The following is a 21,543-nucleotide window of genomic DNA, read 5'->3' as shown; positions in this document are numbered from 1 at the left end:
TCCAGAAGTAATTTATCCACTTTAACTTAAAACAAAAATGCATAGGTAGAGTTTTATGTTTTGATTTCAGATCTCTAGATGAATCGAAATTTTTTCTAAATAAACTAGCTTTAACTGTTCAACTTAGGTGTCTATCAAGTGTTGGAATAAGATTTTGATGGAGAGACTGAATGATAGTTGATGCATATTGAATGTGACTCAAAACTAATGCGTTGAGAATGAGATTTTTCCAATTGCCCGGAAAAGTTCTCCTTATTGTATAAATAGCCTTAATACCGGCAGCCATCTGCTCAGTATGTGTTTTGTTTCTTTTTGGAAAGTTAATAATTTGCCAATGTGGACGCCTAAGTATTTGATTGCCTCGTTTTCAACGATACCTACATTGTGTATAGGTAGTTCATATGTGTATAGATAGTTCGTTTTGTTCTGCTAAAGACTATGAATTCTGATTTAGAGGCATTGAGACTGAACTCATTTGATAGGAAAGTAATAAATTCTTTTTGTTTCCCTTTCTAAAAATTGCCATCTTCCATTGAGGTACGAGATGTGAGAACGATTGTGTCATCTGCTTACTGAATACGTTGTTACGTTATCAAGGTATTTATGCATGTCATTTATGTATAAATTGAACAGCAGTAGACCAAGGAGCGTTCCTTGAGGATCTCCTTTTGTGAGTTCAACTGGATCCGATAGAATGTTTTGTATTTTTATTTGCTCCTCGCGATGAGACCGAAAACTTTTGATTAATAGCCTAGACGATGTATTAAAACCCATCACATCTAATTTTTCATTAAAGATTTTTTATCAAGGATCTAATTTTTCATCAAGGATTTTGTGAAGAGCGAGAGCAATTAAAAATATCATAATCAAACCACTTAACTAAAAAATCAGACAAAAAACTGTATTAAAAGCCGCATGTCAACACCTCAATTTCTCGCTCTCTGAGAAACAGTGATATGAAAAAATATTCTTTTCGCTCCACTCTTCAATTTTGTTCAGCAGCCAACCACTCCAAATTTTATTTCTTGCTCCAGTTTTTTTTTCGTGCTTCAAAAGTCACTCCAATAAAATTGATTAAAAAAGGACTTCTCCAAAGGACTTCGAGTCGTAAAAAAGCGCCCCAATACAATTCAATATCCTTGAATCATATAAACACACGAACTGCGCAATATAGCTCCGCTCAGCTACGCAGCTATTAAAAATAGCTATATTATGCTGCGCAGAATTTCGCGAGGTAAATTAGAAGCTGAAGTACAAATGCGAGGAAAATTTTTACAAAAAGCATATTTTTTGCTACATGAGATGGTCAAAACCACATGTAAATATTACCATGACGTCAGGAAGCGGCCCACACGCGCTCAAGTCTTTTTATGTATACTTTTCAGATCTCTCAATACAGAATGAACGAGGGGAATTTCTACCAATAGAAAAGACTGAGTCGAACTTTTCTCGCCTTTTCGTGCTCCAAAACGCTATGTACGCTAGGTAGTATAATAAGTATTATACAACATTATATACCCTAGAAGACTCTTGCCTTATAGAAAAAAAACGGAATAAAATTCTTCAACCAAAATGTACACCAGTTCATAAATTCTGAGATGATAAACTACACGTGGTAAAGTTTGATAGCCTTCCGTCCCGGTTTCTGGTCCTTGAGAATCTCTATCTTAGTTCCTGGCGAGACTGGACCCAATGCCTTCAAATCCTTCTTCAGTTTCTCAACTGACTGAACAGGATCAGGGGAGTTGAGCGGGGCACAGTGTCTGCTAGCTCTCACGTGATTGGCCTTTTCAATTGATGCCTCTACATTGTTGGCTCTGGTCTCAAAGGAGGGATGAGTTGAGAAGAAATGACCAACCTCTTTTCCACCTCCGAAATTCTCAACTTGAACCTTCATACTGACCAGTTTCCATAAGGCACAGGCTTCGCGGATATCATAACAGGCCTAAAGAAAAAAAGGAGCCTTTACACTTGTTACCCTCCGCCCTCCTTTGTAGGTGCTTTTTATTTTAACCCACCGATTTGAACCACTTGCTATAATAACACAAACATAGGCCGGTTACCGCCTGATGAATTGCTCTCGAACGACAGGCGGGGGGGGGGGCAATTTACTTTAGGGTCGTAGCTTAGAAATTTTTTATGGGCGCAAAAACTCCGACCTCATAGGGGTTTGAACCCTCGATTTCCAGGATAGCAGTCTGACATCTTAACCTTTAAAGTTCAACCACTTTGCTCCTCAACCGCTCATAAGCGCTTATTTTAGCATAAAACAAGGAGAGCAAATGAGATCACTCAGAAATGAAGGAGTGAAGCGTGAAGTCACTTGAGAAGACAACGAATGTTCTAGAACAACAGCGCAAAAATGGTAGCGAAAATGTTGCATAAAAAGACGCACACGTTTACAATAAATGCTTCAAACTTTGTTCGAGAAAAATTTAAAAAATATAACATCTGTCACCCCTCCCCTTTGGGAATAAATTTTGCTAATCTTAATGTTAGCTCAGCTGAATTTCAATTTGCTTATAGTGATATAAAAATTGAGCTATTTTGTAAATATCTTAGGGTTAAAATGGATAAGTTCGGTTTCCAAACTCAAACCAATCATGCCAAGAAGAAATTAAGCAAGCAATGTCGTATCTTTTCCTAATTAAGACATTATGAGCAGAGGACTCAGTTAATCAGTTACTGCAACACTAAGATAACGCCAATTATTCAATACTATGCCTCAGTTCATTGTTGCTTTAGCCATTTCGTGTTGAAATTATTTCATCTTTTGAAAAAGATTGTTAAAAATTACCTATTCCCGCAAACAAGACAATCATTTCGATGACATCTTTTTAAGACACTCCTCATTAAAAAACCCGCAATTCAACTTGAGTTGAAATTTGGAGCGGAATTCAATGCGTTATAGAGTTGCTAAATTCTATAATGAGCTGCAAACGATAAAATCATTTGCAAAGGTCTTAGCAGGTCCAATAAAGCTGATTTAACACATTTTTGCCATAAAATAAAAAAAATGCCCATCTCGTTGCCAACGATGAGCTAACGGACGTGGTATTCCCCAAACATAATCCTCAGTAATCATTGACAATGCTACTCAGCCTTATATAATTATCTAGATCAAAAATTCGTAGTTTCTGCAACTGGATGAGATAAATTTCTAAACATACCCGGCAGATTGGCGAAAATAGCCGCCGTTGATTCCCATAACTCTATTGGGATTGAAAGAAAAGAAAATATCAACAAAAATTGATTTTTGTCTAAAAACATTTTTAAGTGCGATTTATTTTGATGACATTTCGTAATTGAACATACTCCTGTCTCTCAGTGAGAGGCTACATGGTCTATTATCAATACGAATAAGCAATATAGATAGTAACTAAAACTTGTGAGAAAAAAAGTTCAAGTACCGGGCATCTAAAAATGGGCTTTATGGGTTTATATCGTTTCTATTTCTGACTTTGATCTTTTTATACTGACTCTCTTCATTTTGAATTGCTTTGCTGAGCAGCTGCCGTTTAAAAGGACTTTGAGCAGAATGACAGAAGAGTGAAACTAGCCTAGAGAAGTCAAAAAGATTTCACGCAAAATGTCGAAAAAGCGGCAAAATGGGTAAAGCGAAAAAAAGTTCGACGAAGTAAAAACATAGCCGGCAGATTGCCCGAATAGCTGCGAAATAGACTTGCGTGCTGTGAAATACAGATGGAAAAGATACAGAAATGAGTTGATAGAAGTTATCGCCGCTGACTGTAAAACTTACAATTTTATTTCAAAGGTTGTTTTTGGTGCAAAAATTGTTTCACTGCCGCGGCTCGACCGGCCAATCTCCTGATTAACAGCCAGTCGCCTTAACCACTCGGCTGTCGGACCATACAATCTTTTTTCTTACAATCAATTTTGTTTTAGCAACAGAAAACTTCTGAATTTCCGCCATTTAGGTCACGCAGAAAGCGTGAAATCAAGCGCGAAAAAACCATTTAAGCAGTGACGAGACAGAATGTTCTAGAACAAATGTAAAACGAAAATGGAGCGTCAGACGACGAAACAAAAAAAAAACCAAGAGCACCGCAATATAGCTACGCTCAGCTTATAGCTTCGCAGCTATAAAAAAAATAGGAGCGCTATAATAGCCGGCTGAGAAGATGAGGGCGGCTATTAATTATATATTTGGCCAAATTGTAATAGCAGCTCTCCTTGATTTAGCTATTTGTCCACCTTGTTTGCATGTCAACTTTAGTACAGGATCGACATTATTTTTTCTTTCTTTAAGTGGAGAGCATACAAAACACTGCTGGCCGTTAAAGCGAGCAATTAAAATTTTTTCGAAATGCTTTTGCCTCAATTCGGCTTCCTACTTGCTATCAGTTGTGCGCAGTGACCAAATGCAGGTGATACTTAGAACCCGAATAAGAATTAAGTTCGAAGAACAAACCTTAGCGATGAGCATTAGGCCAACTTCATCAGCTTCATTCTCCATCAAACGAGAGTACGGCTGCTCCAGTGCTAACTGAAATAAGCAAATATCGTATAATTTGTGCTGATATTGACAATCCTTTTCACAATTGAAATAGGCATCTTTTCTATAGGTTAACCCCAGCCTGTTGGGCACTAATATTTGCAACGCCCACGCGAACTTGCTATAAAAACCTTAAAATAATTTGTCATGTAATGTCACACATTACATAACTGCGGTCGCATGACCTGCTGGGGGTCAATAACGGAATAAAAGAGTCCGAAATCGTAAAACAAAATAAACATAGCTGGTAGATTGCCAGAAAATAGCCGCAATAACTTCTTAGATCTGCTTTTTATTGAATGCTCAGATGTTAAAATTTGATTTTAGAGTCTGTCAGACTTATTGCTGCTTCGAATAGTAGCTCTCAAATAACCTGCAGTTAAAGCACACAGCCAGTTGACTTTATCTCTTTTAAAAAAGTACAGAAAAGTCAATTTTAGAGTGAGGAAGTCATTTACCAATGAAAACAATAGCGATACAAAGGGCGAAAAATTACCTAAAAATTAAAAATCAGCAAAAGTTGAAAAATCTACAAATTAATCAACAAAAAGACAAAAAAAAAACATAATTCAAAGGCAATAAAAATCGTTTAAAATCAAATTTAAGACCCTGATAAAAATTGCAGAGAGTATTTATCAGTCAAAATGTTTAAACGGCATTTCAAGCAAATTCTCAGTGCTGCACAATTTCAAATGAAATCAATTGCAAACAAAATAAAAATCTAAGAAAAAAATACCAAGATCATTTCTTAAGAACTGATAAATCCGGAGCTGATTAGAACTATAAGTCTCATGAAAATGGTAGACTGATACATTCTAGAATGCGGGGAATCAGGGCAGGAAAAAACAAAAAGACTAGTTCTTAAACTAAAAAGAAAAGTTTCAAAATTTGAATAGGTTAAAAATCAAAGTAAAAAATGAGGCAAAAACAATTACATTTCCCTATTTAGCAGCAAATTACATAGCTATTCTACTGAATAAATTATTAGGCAGAAACAGGTTCAAATAAAGGAAACAATGAAATATTTTGCAATAAAATTGTCAAACTTTTCAAAATCGCATTCATGAAAAAAAAATTTTCACTGTTTTAAACACTGAGTTTTAAACACTGAACGACACTAAATTTTTCAATTATAAGTAAAACAGAATTTGGAAATCTGACAGTGCACAAGAAGACCTTTTCTATAGTTAAATCGAAAAAACAAACAAAACTGAGAAAAATGGACAAAAAACTGCCAATCGGGCAATCATGTGTACAATTCTATAAAACAAAAAAACCTTACTTTATAAAGAGACATTCAATGCATGAAATATTATGGATAAATTGCAATATGCACTGACTTTTGAAAAAGCGAAAAAAATGCTCTAAGATCCAAAAAAAGAAATTAATATAAAAAAAGCCAAGAATGAATTCAAAAGAATCGTGAAATATTTAGATATTTAAACGCATTATTAGACTCTCAAAAACAGTGTAATATCAATTTCAGAGGTTCACATATCAATACAGTTTCTATTAAAATATAATTAAAAAAAACTAAATTATAAGCAAAAAAACGGTCAATTGGACATGAAAAACCGGCTAAAAATGGCTATTTATATGTGGCATTCTGTCAAAAAACAAATTTAAGTCGATAAGTCAATCATTGATGAAAGCGCATGATCAAAAAACTTCTCTAGCTCAGAAAAAATTATTTCACAAGGTGTAATATACTCCTCGTTTAGTGTATTTTGAATTTTAATTCTATTGAATTATTCTTTTACTGAGCGGTCTCTTCGATGCGTGAGCGACGATTTAGCTTGTTATTACAGTCTTGTCTAGTGAAAACAACGAATATTATGAGATGTTAATTACTTTATAGCTGACTGTTTCTCACTGCATTTTCTCGTCTTCTAAATTTATTTCGTTAGTTACTTTACAGTACATTACAGAGAAAGTAAATATTAAATAGCTAACAATACATCCGTGTATACAATTTCCAAATATGGTTCAACGATAAATATGAAATTTATAAAATCTGAATATCAAACTTGTATAGTCAACATTAGGTAGAGCGATGAAATGGCACCAATTTTGGGTTTCTGTTTGGATACCCATATATGGGGTATCACACTTCCACTCTGTGAGAAAAATTTTCAAGAAATTTTTTGAGATAGTAAAATATCAGAAGAGAATATGATAGCACCACCCAATGTGAAAGAGATGAGGTTGTGTTTCTTTTGTTTTTGCGCACAGTTATCTTATAAAAACAAGGTATATCAAGCAAGTAAGGGGTCGACCAGAACTCAAAGTTACTTAAGTGGTTGACTCAGTAATTTCTTCATCAAAGTGAAGTGAGTTCCTGTGAGAAGCAAGAGTTGAAATCGATTGGCTTCGTTTTCGCTGCATTACATCGTAGGCATTTATGTTTGCTGTTGTTGTAGCGATTTTTCCTAATGTTTCGTCTGCTCTTTCGACCACCTTCATAGTGCCTGGGAGAATTACCGTAGCAGCATCTTTTGCTGTTGCAGCGATTTTGGTCGTAGTGGTTGAGGTTTCCAGCGGTGGGACACTTGGCTCGCTGGATGGTTCGTTAGGGAGATACTTCTTCACGAAGTGCGGGACATACATTCGAATAATAGCGAATCTGTGGTACAGGTACATTGCCAAGATATGTAGGGCGAGATTGCCTATAAAGACAATCACTGTCAACATAAGAGAACGTTTCAGCGGGACATAGCTATCGAGTTTGTTGACTAGTGTCGGCTTCAACCTTTGCATTTGAGTCGCAATTGGTTTGGCTATTTCAGCGAGCTGACTTGATTCGGTGACTCTCTGGTGCATGACGATCTCCCGCTTTACTTCTTTTATCATGGCGATGTTAGCATCTGATTTTGATTCGAAGTATGGTATATTTATCAGTTCAGGTGTTGCTGAGATGAGAGTTTGAAGGGGGTCTGGTAAGCGAACTTCGATTCGTCGTGCAGGGATTGATTCACAGCTCGTTAAGTCTGGTCTGATCTTATATTTTTGATTATCAGTTGAGTGCCGCATTCCAGTGTGATGATGCATACATGTCATCCTTTCTGCTCCTTATTTCGGGGTTTAGTGTCGTCTCGAGCACTGTACTCCCTAAGGGTGAAAGCGTCTGATGCATATGTTATGAGCCAAATGCCATAGCCAAGATTTGTGGCTTTCTCTGGTGTGGGCAGAACTACCTTTTCTGTGTCACAAACTTGGAATGCCGTTAGTGTATTGTGGAAATACAGCGTAGCTAGACACGACGACTGCCCGAGATGGGTCTCCATTGTTTCGTGACAGATTTTGTATTGGGCGGAGCCAAGACAGTTGTTGAATTGGGTGTGGCTCGAAACTGTTGTCTCCATCGAGTCCTGAGATACAGCCAGGTATGGGCCTTCTATGGTCCACTGTAGGGCTTCCGAGTGCTCTGGTTGTGGCATTGGAACTATTTGTGCCTTGTAGACATCAAATGCAGTTTGTGTTGATGCTAAGGGTATAGATAACGTCAAGAGAAGTCCTTGTTCGATGGACGATACTTCAGTGAGGAGCTGAGCATCGTAGTACGATAGCAGATCTTTCATTGGGATTGCCCGAGTCAACCTGTCAGCTGCATGTTTCTGACTGTCATAGACTGAGTCGAGAATGGCAGTGAGTGACTCTCGAGGCACTAGTGACATATGCAGTCGTTTGCTCAAAATTATTGGAATTGAGTTCTGAACATTTACTTTGTATGCGTACAAGGCTGATCGGTAGCTCTTGATGTCCGCGTAAAGTACTGCAAGTAATGAAGCTACTGTATCAAAGTTGAAGTTCAATTGCTGGTTTGAAAACAGCATCTGGTTGCAATCTCGCAGAATAAGAAAGTTTTGCTCGAATTATTCAAACTGTTCTTCGACTATTTTCCAATTTGTGTTCTGAGTTGTTGCCATTTCTTGTTGTATTTTCACTATCTCCTTTAGTTCGTTAGCGATCATGTAGAATTTCTCGTTCGACTTTTCCTTAAACTCAAGCACATGGTCTGTCAGAGCTGAAGTAAATTCTGACAGTCGTTGAATGTTTTCCGCGTTTTTTCTTCCGACTTTCTGACATCCGCCAAAGATTCCAGTTATTCCGCATCCTCCTAATGCTTGCATTACAATTCCGGGCCCAAAAAGTCCAATACCTGCCAAAAGCGTGGCTGCGCCCGCTCCATCTGTGGATCTCCTTGTTCTGCTTCGATCGTCATTTGGGGTCAGAAACTTTGCGGTTTCGCTACGGATGTGGTCCACTTCTGCTTTCGCGGCCTCCGTTTGGTCTGTTATCTTCTTCACTAGCCAATCAAGATTGAATTTCTCAGATGAAGAATTAAATCCGGTTGAGAACGCAAGGGGACAAAATACAGAGGGTAGTTTCCACATATCAGATAGTTTTCGTATAAGAGTTGTAATTGCATTCTTTTGTGTAAAGTTATAATTTGGAAAAGGGATCAGAAATCTACGTTCACAAACTTTTCGGCCAGCAATATTTTTGCCTCTTTATGAAATATTATTCTCTTTGTTAGGTAATCAGGTTTTTCAGTAGTTGCCGAGCACGCAGCCAGAGTAAGAGAAATCAAGAAATGTTGAATGATTTGCATCGTACTGATCTTGAGCTTGTGAGTTGATGAAGTGTTGCTTGGTCTTTAAGTTTTGTTAGTTTAGAGTTGTTAGTTGAGTTTAATAAAAATTAATATAGTCAATAAATATTTACTTTAAATGGCCAATTTTGTCCTTGTAAGAAGTTCATGTTTGTGTTCAGATGTCCTTGCCAAATTTGGATTGAGATTTTCAGATCATGTGTTCCAACATTACTGTATTCGACGTCATTGTCATGTGTTGGCATAACGGAACATATTTTCCAAATTTGAATATTTGGGCGAAAGAGAGAATGGAGGGTTGATCCGTTGACTTTGATGAGGACACCGCTGACCAGAGCAGCGATACTTTGCTATTGTCGATATTGTCACTTGTTGGGGTTGTTCTCTGCTTTGGCTTGGTACGTCTGCTGTTGGCCTATGTACTGTACAGGAGAACTGAAGAGCAATGAACTAACGGGGGACTCCCGTTGTTAAGCGTCGGAGAATTTTTCAGTATTTAAGACTTAGTCAAATGTATTTTCTAATGGATAAGTGTAGTATGTTTTATCAGTTTTCTTATTGGGGTTGCATGTACTTGATATTTATTTTTGTTGTTGTTTTCATACATGTATTTAGTGTAGCCAAAAGATGTCATGCAGCGAGCATGTGAGTTCATTTTGAGATTTAATTGTGCATTTGTGCTTTCTATGTTTCCTGTACGTGGAATTACATCGCTTTAATTGTTTTACTTTTGTTTGCTCTTTCTGTGCGTGGATCTAGCCTTGCGCACTTAACATTTGTTGTGCATGTACTACTTTCCTTTAACATTTCAGATTTGTGATGGATACTGCTACTGAATTCTTAAATTTAGCAAAGAGTGGTCGCACTCAGCAACTTGGTTTATCTGCTTTACCTATTCGAACAGCTTGGAATCACGGTGTTGCCTTCCCAACTGAGGCGTTTGCTGTCCAGGGCGCAGAAGCAGACCGGGTGTTTTCATGGCGGCCAGATGTGCTTGAAAGATGGGGCCATGGGAGGGCAGATCCGTTTGAATTTGCGATGCAGGAAGGGGCGTTTAACATCGTGAGAACTCTGGGGAGTGCCAATCCGGGTTTTGCTGAATCGCAATTAGTATCCTTCGAATTGCCCCGGGACAAAATGATGTTCGATCAGCCCCCGTATCTCCAAGAAATGAGTGCAGCTGCCATTGCTGCTACCAATGGATGGTATACAGGACCTCACATCGATTGCGGTGGTGGCGAGTCATTGGCAAAGCACTTCAGTGGGGATAAGTTGTGGATTATAACCAACGAGCTCAATGCAGGCAGGAAGTTGTATAGTATCATGAACTTCAACCAACTAGCGACATTCTTCTTCCAACAACATTCGGATGTGTCCAGAGATGACAGGCGGTTTTTCGCCAAGTTGTTCTACCATGTTGCGTCTCCTGGAGATATTATCCTACAACCAGCTTGTTGTCACTGCGCCATCCACAGTAGACGGCGTGCGGAGTTGTTCTTTGGTTGGAGGGTTTGAGGCTCTAAGCCGAGCTTTTTGGAACTAACGAGGACGGCGAATTGTCAACATTTTGCTATGGGGATCGACCGCGCAATTGTAAGGAAGGAGATGAACATCCATGGGTTCGCTTATTTACTTCGTCTGCTGAAAGTTCGGGATTACAGAAGATGCGTGAGTAGATGTGAGGAAGAGGATCTGAGTGACATGAAGGCGAGGTATCAAGAATCCAATAAAACAACTCATTTTCGTGTCCTTTGGAGGGGCAATTATGACTTGGCTCAGAGTTTACGTGACGCAGCACCATCGCTCACGTCACAGAGTGCCAAGAAAAGAAGATTGTCGGGCTTCAAAGTTACGCCTCCTCCCTACCAGAGTGTTCTTACAGATCTCACAAAAGCGGAGTTCTCAACTTGGCCAAAAGATGTAAAAGACGATTTGGACCAGTCAGCAACTTATAGGACTTAAAACAGTAAGTTCAATTTAGTGTCTCGTTTGGCATCTCTAAATGTGTTCCTGTTTTCCTAACAGTTTTTGTGTGTTACTCTAACGTATTATTAAGTTAGCAAAATTTTGGCTCCTCTACGTTAAGCGTCATGACTTTGGCTTCCATTAACGACCGTTCTTCGCTGCCTAGGAAGCTTTTGGCAAAAACAGGATAGTTTTGTCCGAGTGCATGCTAACTTTGGGTATGTCTGTTTTTGCCCTTTTGAATGTTTTTCTCCAAGACTATTGACTCTAGACTTACCAAACTTTGAGGGAATGAGTATCACGGTCCTATCAACGTCTGTTTAGAGGAAAGTTCTGCTCAAAAATTTTCCAGTTTTTTGTTTTGGCCCGATTTTGGTCAAAAAATCGAGGTTTTCATAGGCTCATTTTTCGTTTGCATTTGGGTCTGAATTTTCGATACTTATTGCATGTAGCCGGACTCTGGCCTAATAGTTTTGTTAACCAGGTCATTGACTCAAACTGTGTAAAATTCTGGACCTTCAGGTGCCCTAGAACTCGAGTTATAGCTTTGTGAAAAAGGGTGCAAAAAACGCCAATTTTTAGCAGTTTTTTTGGCGGTTTTTGGCTCTTTAGGCCAACTTCATCGACCTCGATCGGGTCGAAAGCCTGATCGAAAGTTTCTACCGATAATTACCAACGTCTGGACGAAGAGATTTTGGTTTTACTTATACTGGTTGGGTTTTGGGACTTATCTGAAAATTCCGAGTTTTTTGTGTCAAAATTTGCCGTTTTTCTCGCTTTCTAGTTTTTGATGTTTTACTTGGACTAGTGGGTCAACAATGGGTGCGATTTACGCCTGTGAATAAATGAGGAAGATCTAAAATGTTTTTATGGGCAATTTCGCTTTTTGAGATCAACTTTTAGGGGTCCCAGTGATCCGAAATGTTTGGCTGTTTTTTGCACTTTTTCGGGTTTTCGAAGTCGAAGTTCTTGTGCATGGTTGCTGTTAAATTGGTGTAAGGGGTACTAATAGTTTGTTGGGGGTTCAATGAACGGATTGGCATGCTAATTTTGGTAGTATATGGTTATGGGGGTGTTCTTGAACTTATCAAATATTAGGCGGATCACTGTTCGCTCTCTGAGGCAATCTAGGCCCTTTCCGACTTTTGGGAGTACTAACTCAAAAATATTATAGTATTGCATGGTTGTTTTGAGTGTCTCTAGCGCTAAGGAAAGCGCATAATAGCTTGCAGTGTCATGGGGTGAGTTTTTCGTAACTAGAGTGAAGAAAAACTTATAATGTTCAGGGTCGAAATTTGTGATGACTGAGCCGATAGGCAGTTTCAGATGATTTATCGGTTTAATTTGGGCATATGGATGTTTTCTGCGTATTGCTGATTGTAATTTGTTGTATTTAGTGTGAGTGCTGGATACACAGTGTGCAAGGGGTGTTTGGATGTTGTGGATGTTTCCTTGATTTGAATCACTGTCGCTTGTCGTTTACTTTGTACTGATTTTAACTCGGGACTTTTGCTTCTTCTGTTTCTACTACTTGTTTTTTCTTGCATGTAGCTAGGCAGAGAGCTTCCTTGCTGGTTTCGGAGAATGCTTGACCTGACCTGGTCGAGTTTTGTTTCCCTTGTAGGTGTTCCAGACTCTTTGGATCGTTGAGCTGATTGGGTAATTGCTGCATGTTTCTGGTCTCTTGTCAGTGTTGGGGCAGAACTGCTAGCCTGTGTGGTTCCAGGTGGTTCGTATGGGCGAGTAGCTGCTTTTGCAGATGGAGAGTAACGTCGGCGTGAAACTTGTGTCGAAAATGAGACTCGTCTTTGTGTTTGAGTTGTAAGCGCTTGTTGATTCAGGTGGTGTTGGTTTCGGATTCTTTGACTTTGTCTTCTAGTTTGATATTGTTCACCCACTCGATTTGGTTCATCGTCACTGCTGGGGGAGCCTACTACTGGGTTACTTATTGTTGTAGCTGGTTGGACAGTGTTCTCAGCTTCTTGGTCTTCTTCAGAACTTGAATCATTATTCAGCCTCGGATGCCCTCCTGTATTTTTGGGTGGTGGCGGTGGAATTGGAGGTACTATTGGGGCTGGTGGTGGGGCTGCGACTGGTGCGCCACCAAGTGGAATAGAAAGGCGTATTTGTGGTCCAGGTTGTTGGTTCGGTACCCTGGTTTGTTGTGCTGGCTGAGGAAAAAATAAATCTTCGACATGCCAGTCAAATAACTCTGGTTCTCGTTTGTCGTCTCTGCGAGAAGGGTCAGGTACTAACTGTTGTGGATCAATCGCCTCAAGGTCCTGCAAATTATCTGGTTGTTTCACTGGTCTCAGTCGAATCCTGTGAACACATTGTGTGAAGTTGGTTCCAACCTTTCTGACAATGTAATTTGAGATCGTAAGAACTCTCTCGACCCTGTAAAGTGGGATCCACACTTGAATTGCTTTGTTGATTTGAGTCTGTTGTGAAGTCAATATTGGATTGAGGAGAAGGCAAAAATTGTGCAGTTGTATCGGCTTCGCTTCTGCTTTCTTGTCATAGTAGTTTCTGTATCAGTGGTATGATTCTATAAGATTGTTCTTGTTTTCTTCAAACTTTGTCAACATTGCATCTTGTAATGAGACAACAAAATCCGCGTTAGCTGATACTGATTCCAATGCTTTTCGTGAGAATCTGAGGTCAAGTGGTTTAACTGGTTCTTGTCCATGGAAAATTACCGTTGGGCTACACCCAATTGATGTATGATACAACGTGTTATGAATGAAAGCCGCCAACGAGACATACTTATGCCAATCTTTCCATTGTTCGCTCTGACTTAGTTTGAGTATGCGCTTCAATGGTCCGTGTGATCTTTCTACAACTCCAGTTGTTTGTGGATGTGTGAGTGATGCATGTTTCAATCTGACTTCAAGGAGTTTTGCCAATTCATCCATAAGAGATGATGTGAATGATGTTCCCAGGTCAGAGACAATTGTTTCGGGCAGGTAACTATGGTTAAAGAAAATCCTTACAAGTTCTGTGTCAGCGCTTCCATTTGTCAAAGGGACTGCAAACAGTTATTTACTGAATACGTCAATTCCGCTCAGGACGTATTTATAAACAGGGGAGTTAAAAGTTCCCACAAGGTCGATTTGTAGTTGGTCACCTGGAATTGATTGAAGCGATGATATCGGCTGCAATTGTGGCTTGAGCGCTGGCTCTTTTGCAGTTTTGAGCTGGAGACATGTTAGACAATTTTTCACCAGATCCACAAGTTGTTCTGTAAATCCAGGAAAATAGAATCGTCTTCTGAACTCTTGGATTGTTGTTGTTATGACTTTGTGTCCTGCTGTCTTTGAGTTGTGAATTCTGTAGAGAACCTCTTTCCGTAGGTGCTGTGGTACGCAGTATTGCTGATGGAGAACTTTTTCGGTGTCGTCATAAAATAGTCTGTAAAGAATTCCGTCTTCTACAACAAGTCTCTGCATGTGCTAGTAGTACTTTCTGAGGTTTCTTGATGCATATGTCAAATCGACTACTGTGTTGTGTTCTTTCCATTCAACAATCTTGCAAATTTCTTCGTCTTTCAGTTGTTCGGCTTTCTGATCAATTGGCTGGTTTCGATCCAAAATGCCATTTAAGCTGTCTGCTGGGTTGATGTATTCAAGCGTGTTCACCTCTGGTTTGTACAACTTCACTAAGCCTTTGATTTCGCTTTCAATGTTACTCATTTTCAATTGGTATGTCTCGTATAGACCACACTACTTCAATTGATTAATGAACGCTTCATTTTCCGTCTTTGACTCGAAAAATTCGTCCACGCATTCAATTGAGTTTAGCTCTGCATTTGGTATTTTTGCTTCTGTGTTTATTTCAAAATCTCTCACTGGGATTTTCTCGTTTAGTTTCAGAGAGACGGTTGAGGTTCTGTCAGCTTCAACACGGGAAAGGAAATCGGCGGCATAATTAGCTTTTCCAGGTATATGGGCGATCACAAGGTTGAAAGAGAGCACGCGGTCCAAACAGTTCCATAACGAGGGTGGTATAGTCTTTGATTGAAAAAATTTAGTTAGGCTTCTGTTGTCTGTCAGTACTACAACTGGGTGAGTCGATTCCCAAATAAAGTGAGCAAAGTGTTCAAGAGCAAAATAAAGAGCGAGAAATTTTTTATAATAAATGGAGTACTTCAACTGCGGGATTGTGAATACTTGACTGCCAAATGATACTGGTGCATACTTCTTGGTTTCCTTCTTGTTGTTTTCATCCAGGTAGTCTTCTACCATTAGAACAAATCCAGCTGCATAGTAGCTTGGGTCACAAAGTAAAATGTATTTCTGACCAGGTTTCGCTAATCTTAATGTCATTGTCGTAGATTTGAGCAGATCGTCTTTCAGGGTTGTCAACGCTTTCCAATGAGTTTCTTCAGGTTCAAGTGTTGAATCTTTCTTTAGCGTCCTATAGAAGGGTATCAGTTTCTCCGAGGTTTGGTATGTAGTTCCTAAAGAACTGAAGAAATCCGATGAGTCGTTTAACTTGTCTTGTTGTCTTTGGTAATCTCACTGTTCCGAGAAATTTCTTGATCTTTAGTGATTCTGGTGATATGCCTTCTTTCGTGATTACGTTTCCCAAGAATTTCATTGAACCTGTTGCAATTTCGCATTTTTGCGGTGACAGTTTCAATCCTGATCTACGTATACAGTCGAAGATGCGTGTCAATGTTGGGATCAGGTCCTCGAATGATTTTACTGCACATCCTATGTCGTCCATGAATTGAGTGCATAAATCTGCTGCAAGACACGGGTCTAGGTAGTGTCTGATGAATGAACTGAAGCCAGTTACCGACTTACTAAGTCCTTGGGCTAAGCATTTGTACGCATAGGTTCTTGACGAAAAGTTGAAGGCTAGAAGTTGAACTGAGATGTCATCTGCCATTTGGACACAGTGGTAGCCTTGTGAGCAATCCAGCTTTGTGAAATAATTTTTTTCCTGCAAAGTGGTTAGTGGCATCCATCATGTTTGATATTGGAAAGTTTGCATTGAGGTAGTCGTTTTTGAGCAAGTGGTTCACTCTTCTCAGATCAATTAATAAACTTAGTCGTCCTGACTCCTTTCTATGTGCAAACAACGGGCTGCTGTATTTCGATTGTGGCAATGTTGTGATCAGGCCGTAGTAGTGCATTAGGGCTAGCTCAACATGCAACTCATCACGCAGGTGAATCGGTGTTGGTGGACCTTGTACATACATTGGCATTGAGTGTTTTGGTGTCAATTTGATTTTCATTTCTGTATTGTATCCCACGTCAAATCTGTGTTTAGCAAATATATCGTTATACTCCACTAATAGTGATTCTAACTGTTGCTTTTCATGTGTATTCAAGAGTGATTGCGTCCATTGAAACTGGGCAAGAAATGTATCTCGGTCGTCAAGATTTTGTTTTGGGTCCATTGACTCTTTTTGTTGAAGTGCTGCTATCTGATCATAAATTTGTTTCTGCAGTGCTGGTAGATTTTTCTGGGCTATCACAAGTTTCGGGCGTTGAGAACCAAAGTGAAGCATAATCTGGTGGTGGTCGCGGTGGCTGATTTTTGCCTTTTCGGTCTGAGTCTTGTACTAGTTGATTGACTTCTTGCATGAAAGTGTCACTGTTGCGAAATTTTGGAAGTGCTATGAGTTCTGGGTCTACTTGAATTAGTTTGTCTGCTTGATCCAATGATAGAATTTGAAAGCGTGTAATTTCTGTTCCTTTTTTTAGAGTTATCGGGTGATCAGTTATATTAAGCGCTGCAATGAGAATTGTATTGTTGTCTCCTATTGTGCTAAGTGACGACGTAAGTGCTAAATCAGTTTCTCGTTCTAAGGTCTCACATGGCAGTACTAAACCACTGTATGATTTGAGGTCCTCAGTGTGTTTTGACAAAGTACATTCAATGATTGACTGTTTGTTTGGTTGGATTACCTGCTTTTTAATTGAGTAGACTGGAAGTTTTTTGGCTCGAATAGTTCTCCGTGGTTCATTATGTGGTTTAATTTCATTTATGGAGACAGTGAGATCTGGAAACTGGAGCAATGAACGTTTGGGGTTTATTGTTATGTCGTGTCTAATGAAAACCTCGTTCCCCAAAATGATTGAGTTCGATTTTGGGAGCACAAAAAAAGACTCAGTAAATGTTACGTGAGCTAATTTAAATGTCAACAATACTTGAGTTGATACCTCAACTGATTCGCCTCCTGCCATTATTACATGTTTCCACTTACATTGTTCCGTTTCAATGTGTTTAAAAAGTTGTTTGTCTTTCTTTAGTTCTTCAAACTGGCTCTTGCCTATTACATTTGCACAAGCGCCTGTATCGATTAAAGCTCTCCGTGATAAAAGTGGCGAAAAGCTTAGCTTAATATAAGATAAAATGTTGCCTTTAGTTGAGATTATATTGTTAAGGTGAAGTGTTTGTATATAATTGTTTTTGTTTTTTGTGTGCGCATTTTATTTTTGTTTATTTTGTTGGGTGGTGTATCTAGTTTTTTGGCTGATGTTGAAAAGGGAAAGAGGTTCCTCGACTGTTAGGTCGGTTGTACGCTGAACACTGACTTGAGGTATGGTTCGGGTAACCACACGTATAACAGAAGACCCGACTTGCTCTCGTTACTGGCATGTATGGTCCCCTCGGTAGTCTGACGCCTTGTTCTTGTTGTTTGTATCCGTAGGGACTAGTTGGTCTCTATTGTCTGTATCCAAATTGTTGACGAGGTTGGTATTGTCTGGGATGAATAGATTGTTGAAAGCGCGGGTTGAACGATCCTCTGTTCTGTTGTCGAAACTGAGGCACTGGATAGTTGTTCGCTGGGTAGTATGGCCTTTGTTGGCTCATCACTGGGTTTGTATGTGGTGACTGAGATGCTGGTTGATATGCTGTGTTTGGTGCGCCTTGTTTGTTGTTCTTGATCATTTCATCCATTGATTGCAGTCTTCTTTCCATTGACTCCTGATTCGCGTTAAGTTTAGAGAGTGCATTAATCAAGTTGTCAGACACTGTGTTACTGACTTCGTTAAATCCATCCTCTGGGTAATCTTCTTTTCCACAGAGGTCCCTTATTGTCATTTGTTGTCGCGCTAGAGTACAGAGTTCTTGCACTGTTGTATTTGGTGGTTGCTCCATCAACTTCGATCTCAGCCACCCTGGCATTGCTTTTTGAAAGATCCTTTTAACTTGTGCATTCTTAAAATCTTCTGACGCCTGAAGTCTCTCTGCTCTCTGTGCTGTTTCAGAATCAAATCGTGTTTGCTCTACCGCTGGATCTGCTGCACCTGGTTTGAGTGGGGCCACAGCTGGAAGTACTGGCGTTGGATATGCTCGGATTGCTTTGGTCTGGATCGTTACCAAGAAGTTTTCGGGTGTGTCTGTCTTCGGATCAAATCTCAGCTTTTCGAGATTTAGTACATGGACTTCTTGCAGCTGCACGTTGCAGAAATGATTTCTCAGAGCTGTGAAGCTGAGATCTACATCATCACGGGTGGCTTGTGGCAAGGTCTGAAAGAACCGCAGGGCTGGCCCTCTGAGATGCAATTGTAGAAAGTTTGCTCTCTGGTTATTGGGTATTGCTGCAACTGCGACGAATCCTCTGAAGAGCTGCTCGAATTGTCGAAAATTTTATGTTTCTTCACCGCTGTAGGGGTCCACAGTTATTTGTGCTTGAGCTGCCATTTAGTTTACCTTTTAGTTCTAGTCTAGCCCTAGTTGTAATCACACTTTAACCTAATGGGTCGAGCGAATGAGTGAACTCTAATGAGAAATTGCACCAATATAAATTTAAAGCACCATTGACTGACTAGTTTTACTGTCCTTTGTTCTCTGTTATCTAACTGATTGTCTTCAATGGCCAGCATCATGTCTTCTGCTTGATCCAGTGCTTTCTCAAACTGCTCCTTCGTTGGACACAAATTAATTATCATCAATTTGGTGTTTGAACCAGGAAAATCGATCGCATGTACAAATAACAACTGTTTTTCTGCATTAGTGTAAATTTCAAGTATTTCGAAAGAGGAGCTGTTAAGAAGGTTGGAGTTCGGTAGGTAAATTTCTGTTTCTCCTTTCGTTAAGATGCCAGTTGGAAAAGGTGTGTGCTCCGTTTTCAACTTTCTGTATTTCCGGTGATAAATTACAATTTTGTAGTAAGTTATGATAAGTGCTGGTCATCCGGAAGTTCAATTAAAAATCGTCTCCGCGACTGTCACCATGTAATATACTCCTCGTTTAGTGTATTTTGAATTTTAATTCTATTGAATTATTCTTTTACTGAGCGGTCTCTTCGATGCGTGAGCGACGATTTAGCTTGTTATTACAGTCTTGTCTAGTGAAAACAACGAATATTATGAGCTGTTAATTACTTTATAGCTGACTGTTTCTCACTGCATTTTCTCGTCTTCTAAATTTATTTCGTTAGTTACTTTACAGTACATAACAGAGAAAGTAAATATTAAATAGCTAACAATACATCCGTGTATACAATTTCCAAATATGGTTCAACGATAAATATGAAATTTATAAAATCTGAATATCAAACTTGTATAGTCAACATTAGGTAGAGCGATGAAATGGCACCAATTTTGGGTTTCTGTTTGGATACCCATATCTGGGGTATCACACATGGCTTTTAGGTCAAAACCCTGTCCGAACGAATGGTACTTCCGGTAAAAAAAACTTTAAGAAAACCAATATTCCTCTTCGAGTCGTAAAAACCAAGAGAAGGCCAATAATAGCCCCAGCTATCGCTGCGCGGCTATTAATAAATTAAATGATCAATCTAAATTTGCGAAAGTGATAACTTTTCTACCCTTCTGCATGTCCTTTTGGCCAACGTAAAGATTAGGTCACAATTAAACAATTTTAATAACCACAGTATAACAAACCAATCACGATATTGCAAAAATGAACATCGTTTGAATTCGGACCCAAAAACTTCGGAAGAAATATTATCAATCGACAAGTAGGGGCTCTATAACTGGGGAGTCAGGCAATAAGTTTAATAAAGGGCTTCAAAAGATGTTATTAGAGTAAACACAAAATATTACTGGGATTGAAACAGAAAAAAGGGAGCAAATTCCTAAGTACATTTCATTTAACTTTAATAGTAAACAATTACTACTTGCGTTGCGTTGCTTAATGTTATGAATGGGAGCAATTGAGATCACTCAAAAAAGAAGTCAAGCTAGAAGAGGTTCCTCGCAAAAATCCAACCGCTGAAAAACCCAAAAATTTGCATTAAAAAGACAAACAAGACAACAATAATTTCTTATATCTTCGAGCAACTGAACAGTTAATTGACAGATGCCCTCAAATGTGGTTAATACATATGTTACACTTTAACTGGTTAATTAGAATTTAAGGTTAATTTGGATTTGTTAAACTCACTTTGTACAAGTAGGACGTGATACTACTGAACAGGAAGGCAGTCAAGTCTCCAAAGCCAGCAAACAAGAGAAGAGTGGAGAAGAAATTGAAGCTGATACTCCAGTCCAACTTGCTACTCTTCTCTGCCTAAAACACGCTCGTCAAATGAAAGATACACAACAACTTCTCACATTTCAAAACAACTAATTATCCCATTTTCTAAACTTTTAATTACTTAAAAAAAACGAAAATAGAAACTAGAGAAAAAATGCAAAAAGATGACCAAATATTCTTGCAATAGCAAACATAGCCGGCAGATTGCCGGAATAGCTGCGAAATAGACTTGCGTGCCGTAAAATACAGATGGAAAAAGATACAGAAGTGAGTTGATAATAGTTATTGCCACCGCCTATAAAACTTACAAGTTTATTTCAAAGGAGGTTGTTTTTGGGTGCAAAAAAAAGTTTCCCTGTCGCGTCTCGAACCGGCGATCTCCGGATTAACAGCCAGTCGCCTTAACCACTCGGCTGTCGGACCATACAATCTGTTTTCTTACAATCAACTTTGTTTTAGGAACAGATTCTGTTTCTGAATAACCGCAATTTAGGTCACGCAGAAAGCGTGAAATCAAGCGCGAAAAAGCCATTTAAGCAGTGACGAGACAGAATGTTCTAGAACAAATGTAAAACGAAAATAAAGCGTCAGACGACGAAACAAAAAAACATAGCCGGAAGAATTCCGGAAGCGACTCGAAGCCGCAAAACCTCACAAACAAAACCCTAATTGCAGCTGAAGCAATTACCATTTGAATTCAACCATTAACTCATTACCTCCCCTGGTCTGATCTAAAAATTGGTGAAACTTAAACCACTGTCACCAAGAAAAAAATGCAGCAAAACTTTATATTGTTGAAAATGTCTGATAACGTTAAAAAATCCGAAATAGATAAGCAGGTCAAAAAACAGATGGCCTAAAACAGCTGAAAGGGCTATCAATTGCCCTCAAATAATTCATGATTCTGATCTCAAAAAGATCAGAAAAGCAAACGGCAGATAACAATCTTAGAAACTAAGTTAAATCTTTTTTTTTAAAAAAAAAGAAT

The 21,543-nt window shown here is 39.0% G+C and overlaps 1 protein-coding gene across 1 annotated transcript in view; it reads right to left on the bottom strand.

Annotated features, from left to right (window-relative positions):
* Positions 1–1,546: 1,546 nt before the first annotated feature.
* LOC142343950 (metalloendopeptidase OMA1, mitochondrial-like) overlaps positions 1,547–21,543 on the bottom strand; it is a 28,459-nt gene continuing 8,462 nt past the window's right edge. Inside the window, exons 5-7 of the mRNA XM_075395358.1 lie at positions 20,463–20,588; positions 4,433–4,507; positions 1,547–1,945 (exon numbers count right to left, since the gene is read on the bottom strand). Coding sequence (XP_075251473.1) covers positions 1,607–1,945; positions 4,433–4,507; positions 20,463–20,588 — 540 coding nt within the window. The 3' untranslated portion in view covers positions 1,547–1,606. The remainder of the gene's footprint in view (positions 1,946–4,432; positions 4,508–20,462; positions 20,589–21,543) is intronic.

This window comes from Convolutriloba macropyga, chromosome 8 (assembly GCF_964194025.1).
Source record: "Convolutriloba macropyga chromosome 8, txConMacr16.3, whole genome shotgun sequence".
NCBI classification, from domain to species: domain Eukaryota; kingdom Metazoa; phylum Xenacoelomorpha; order Acoela; family Convolutidae; genus Convolutriloba; species Convolutriloba macropyga.
Note: the sequence above shows the minus strand (reverse complement) of the source record. Positions and strands in the feature narration are given on the sequence as shown.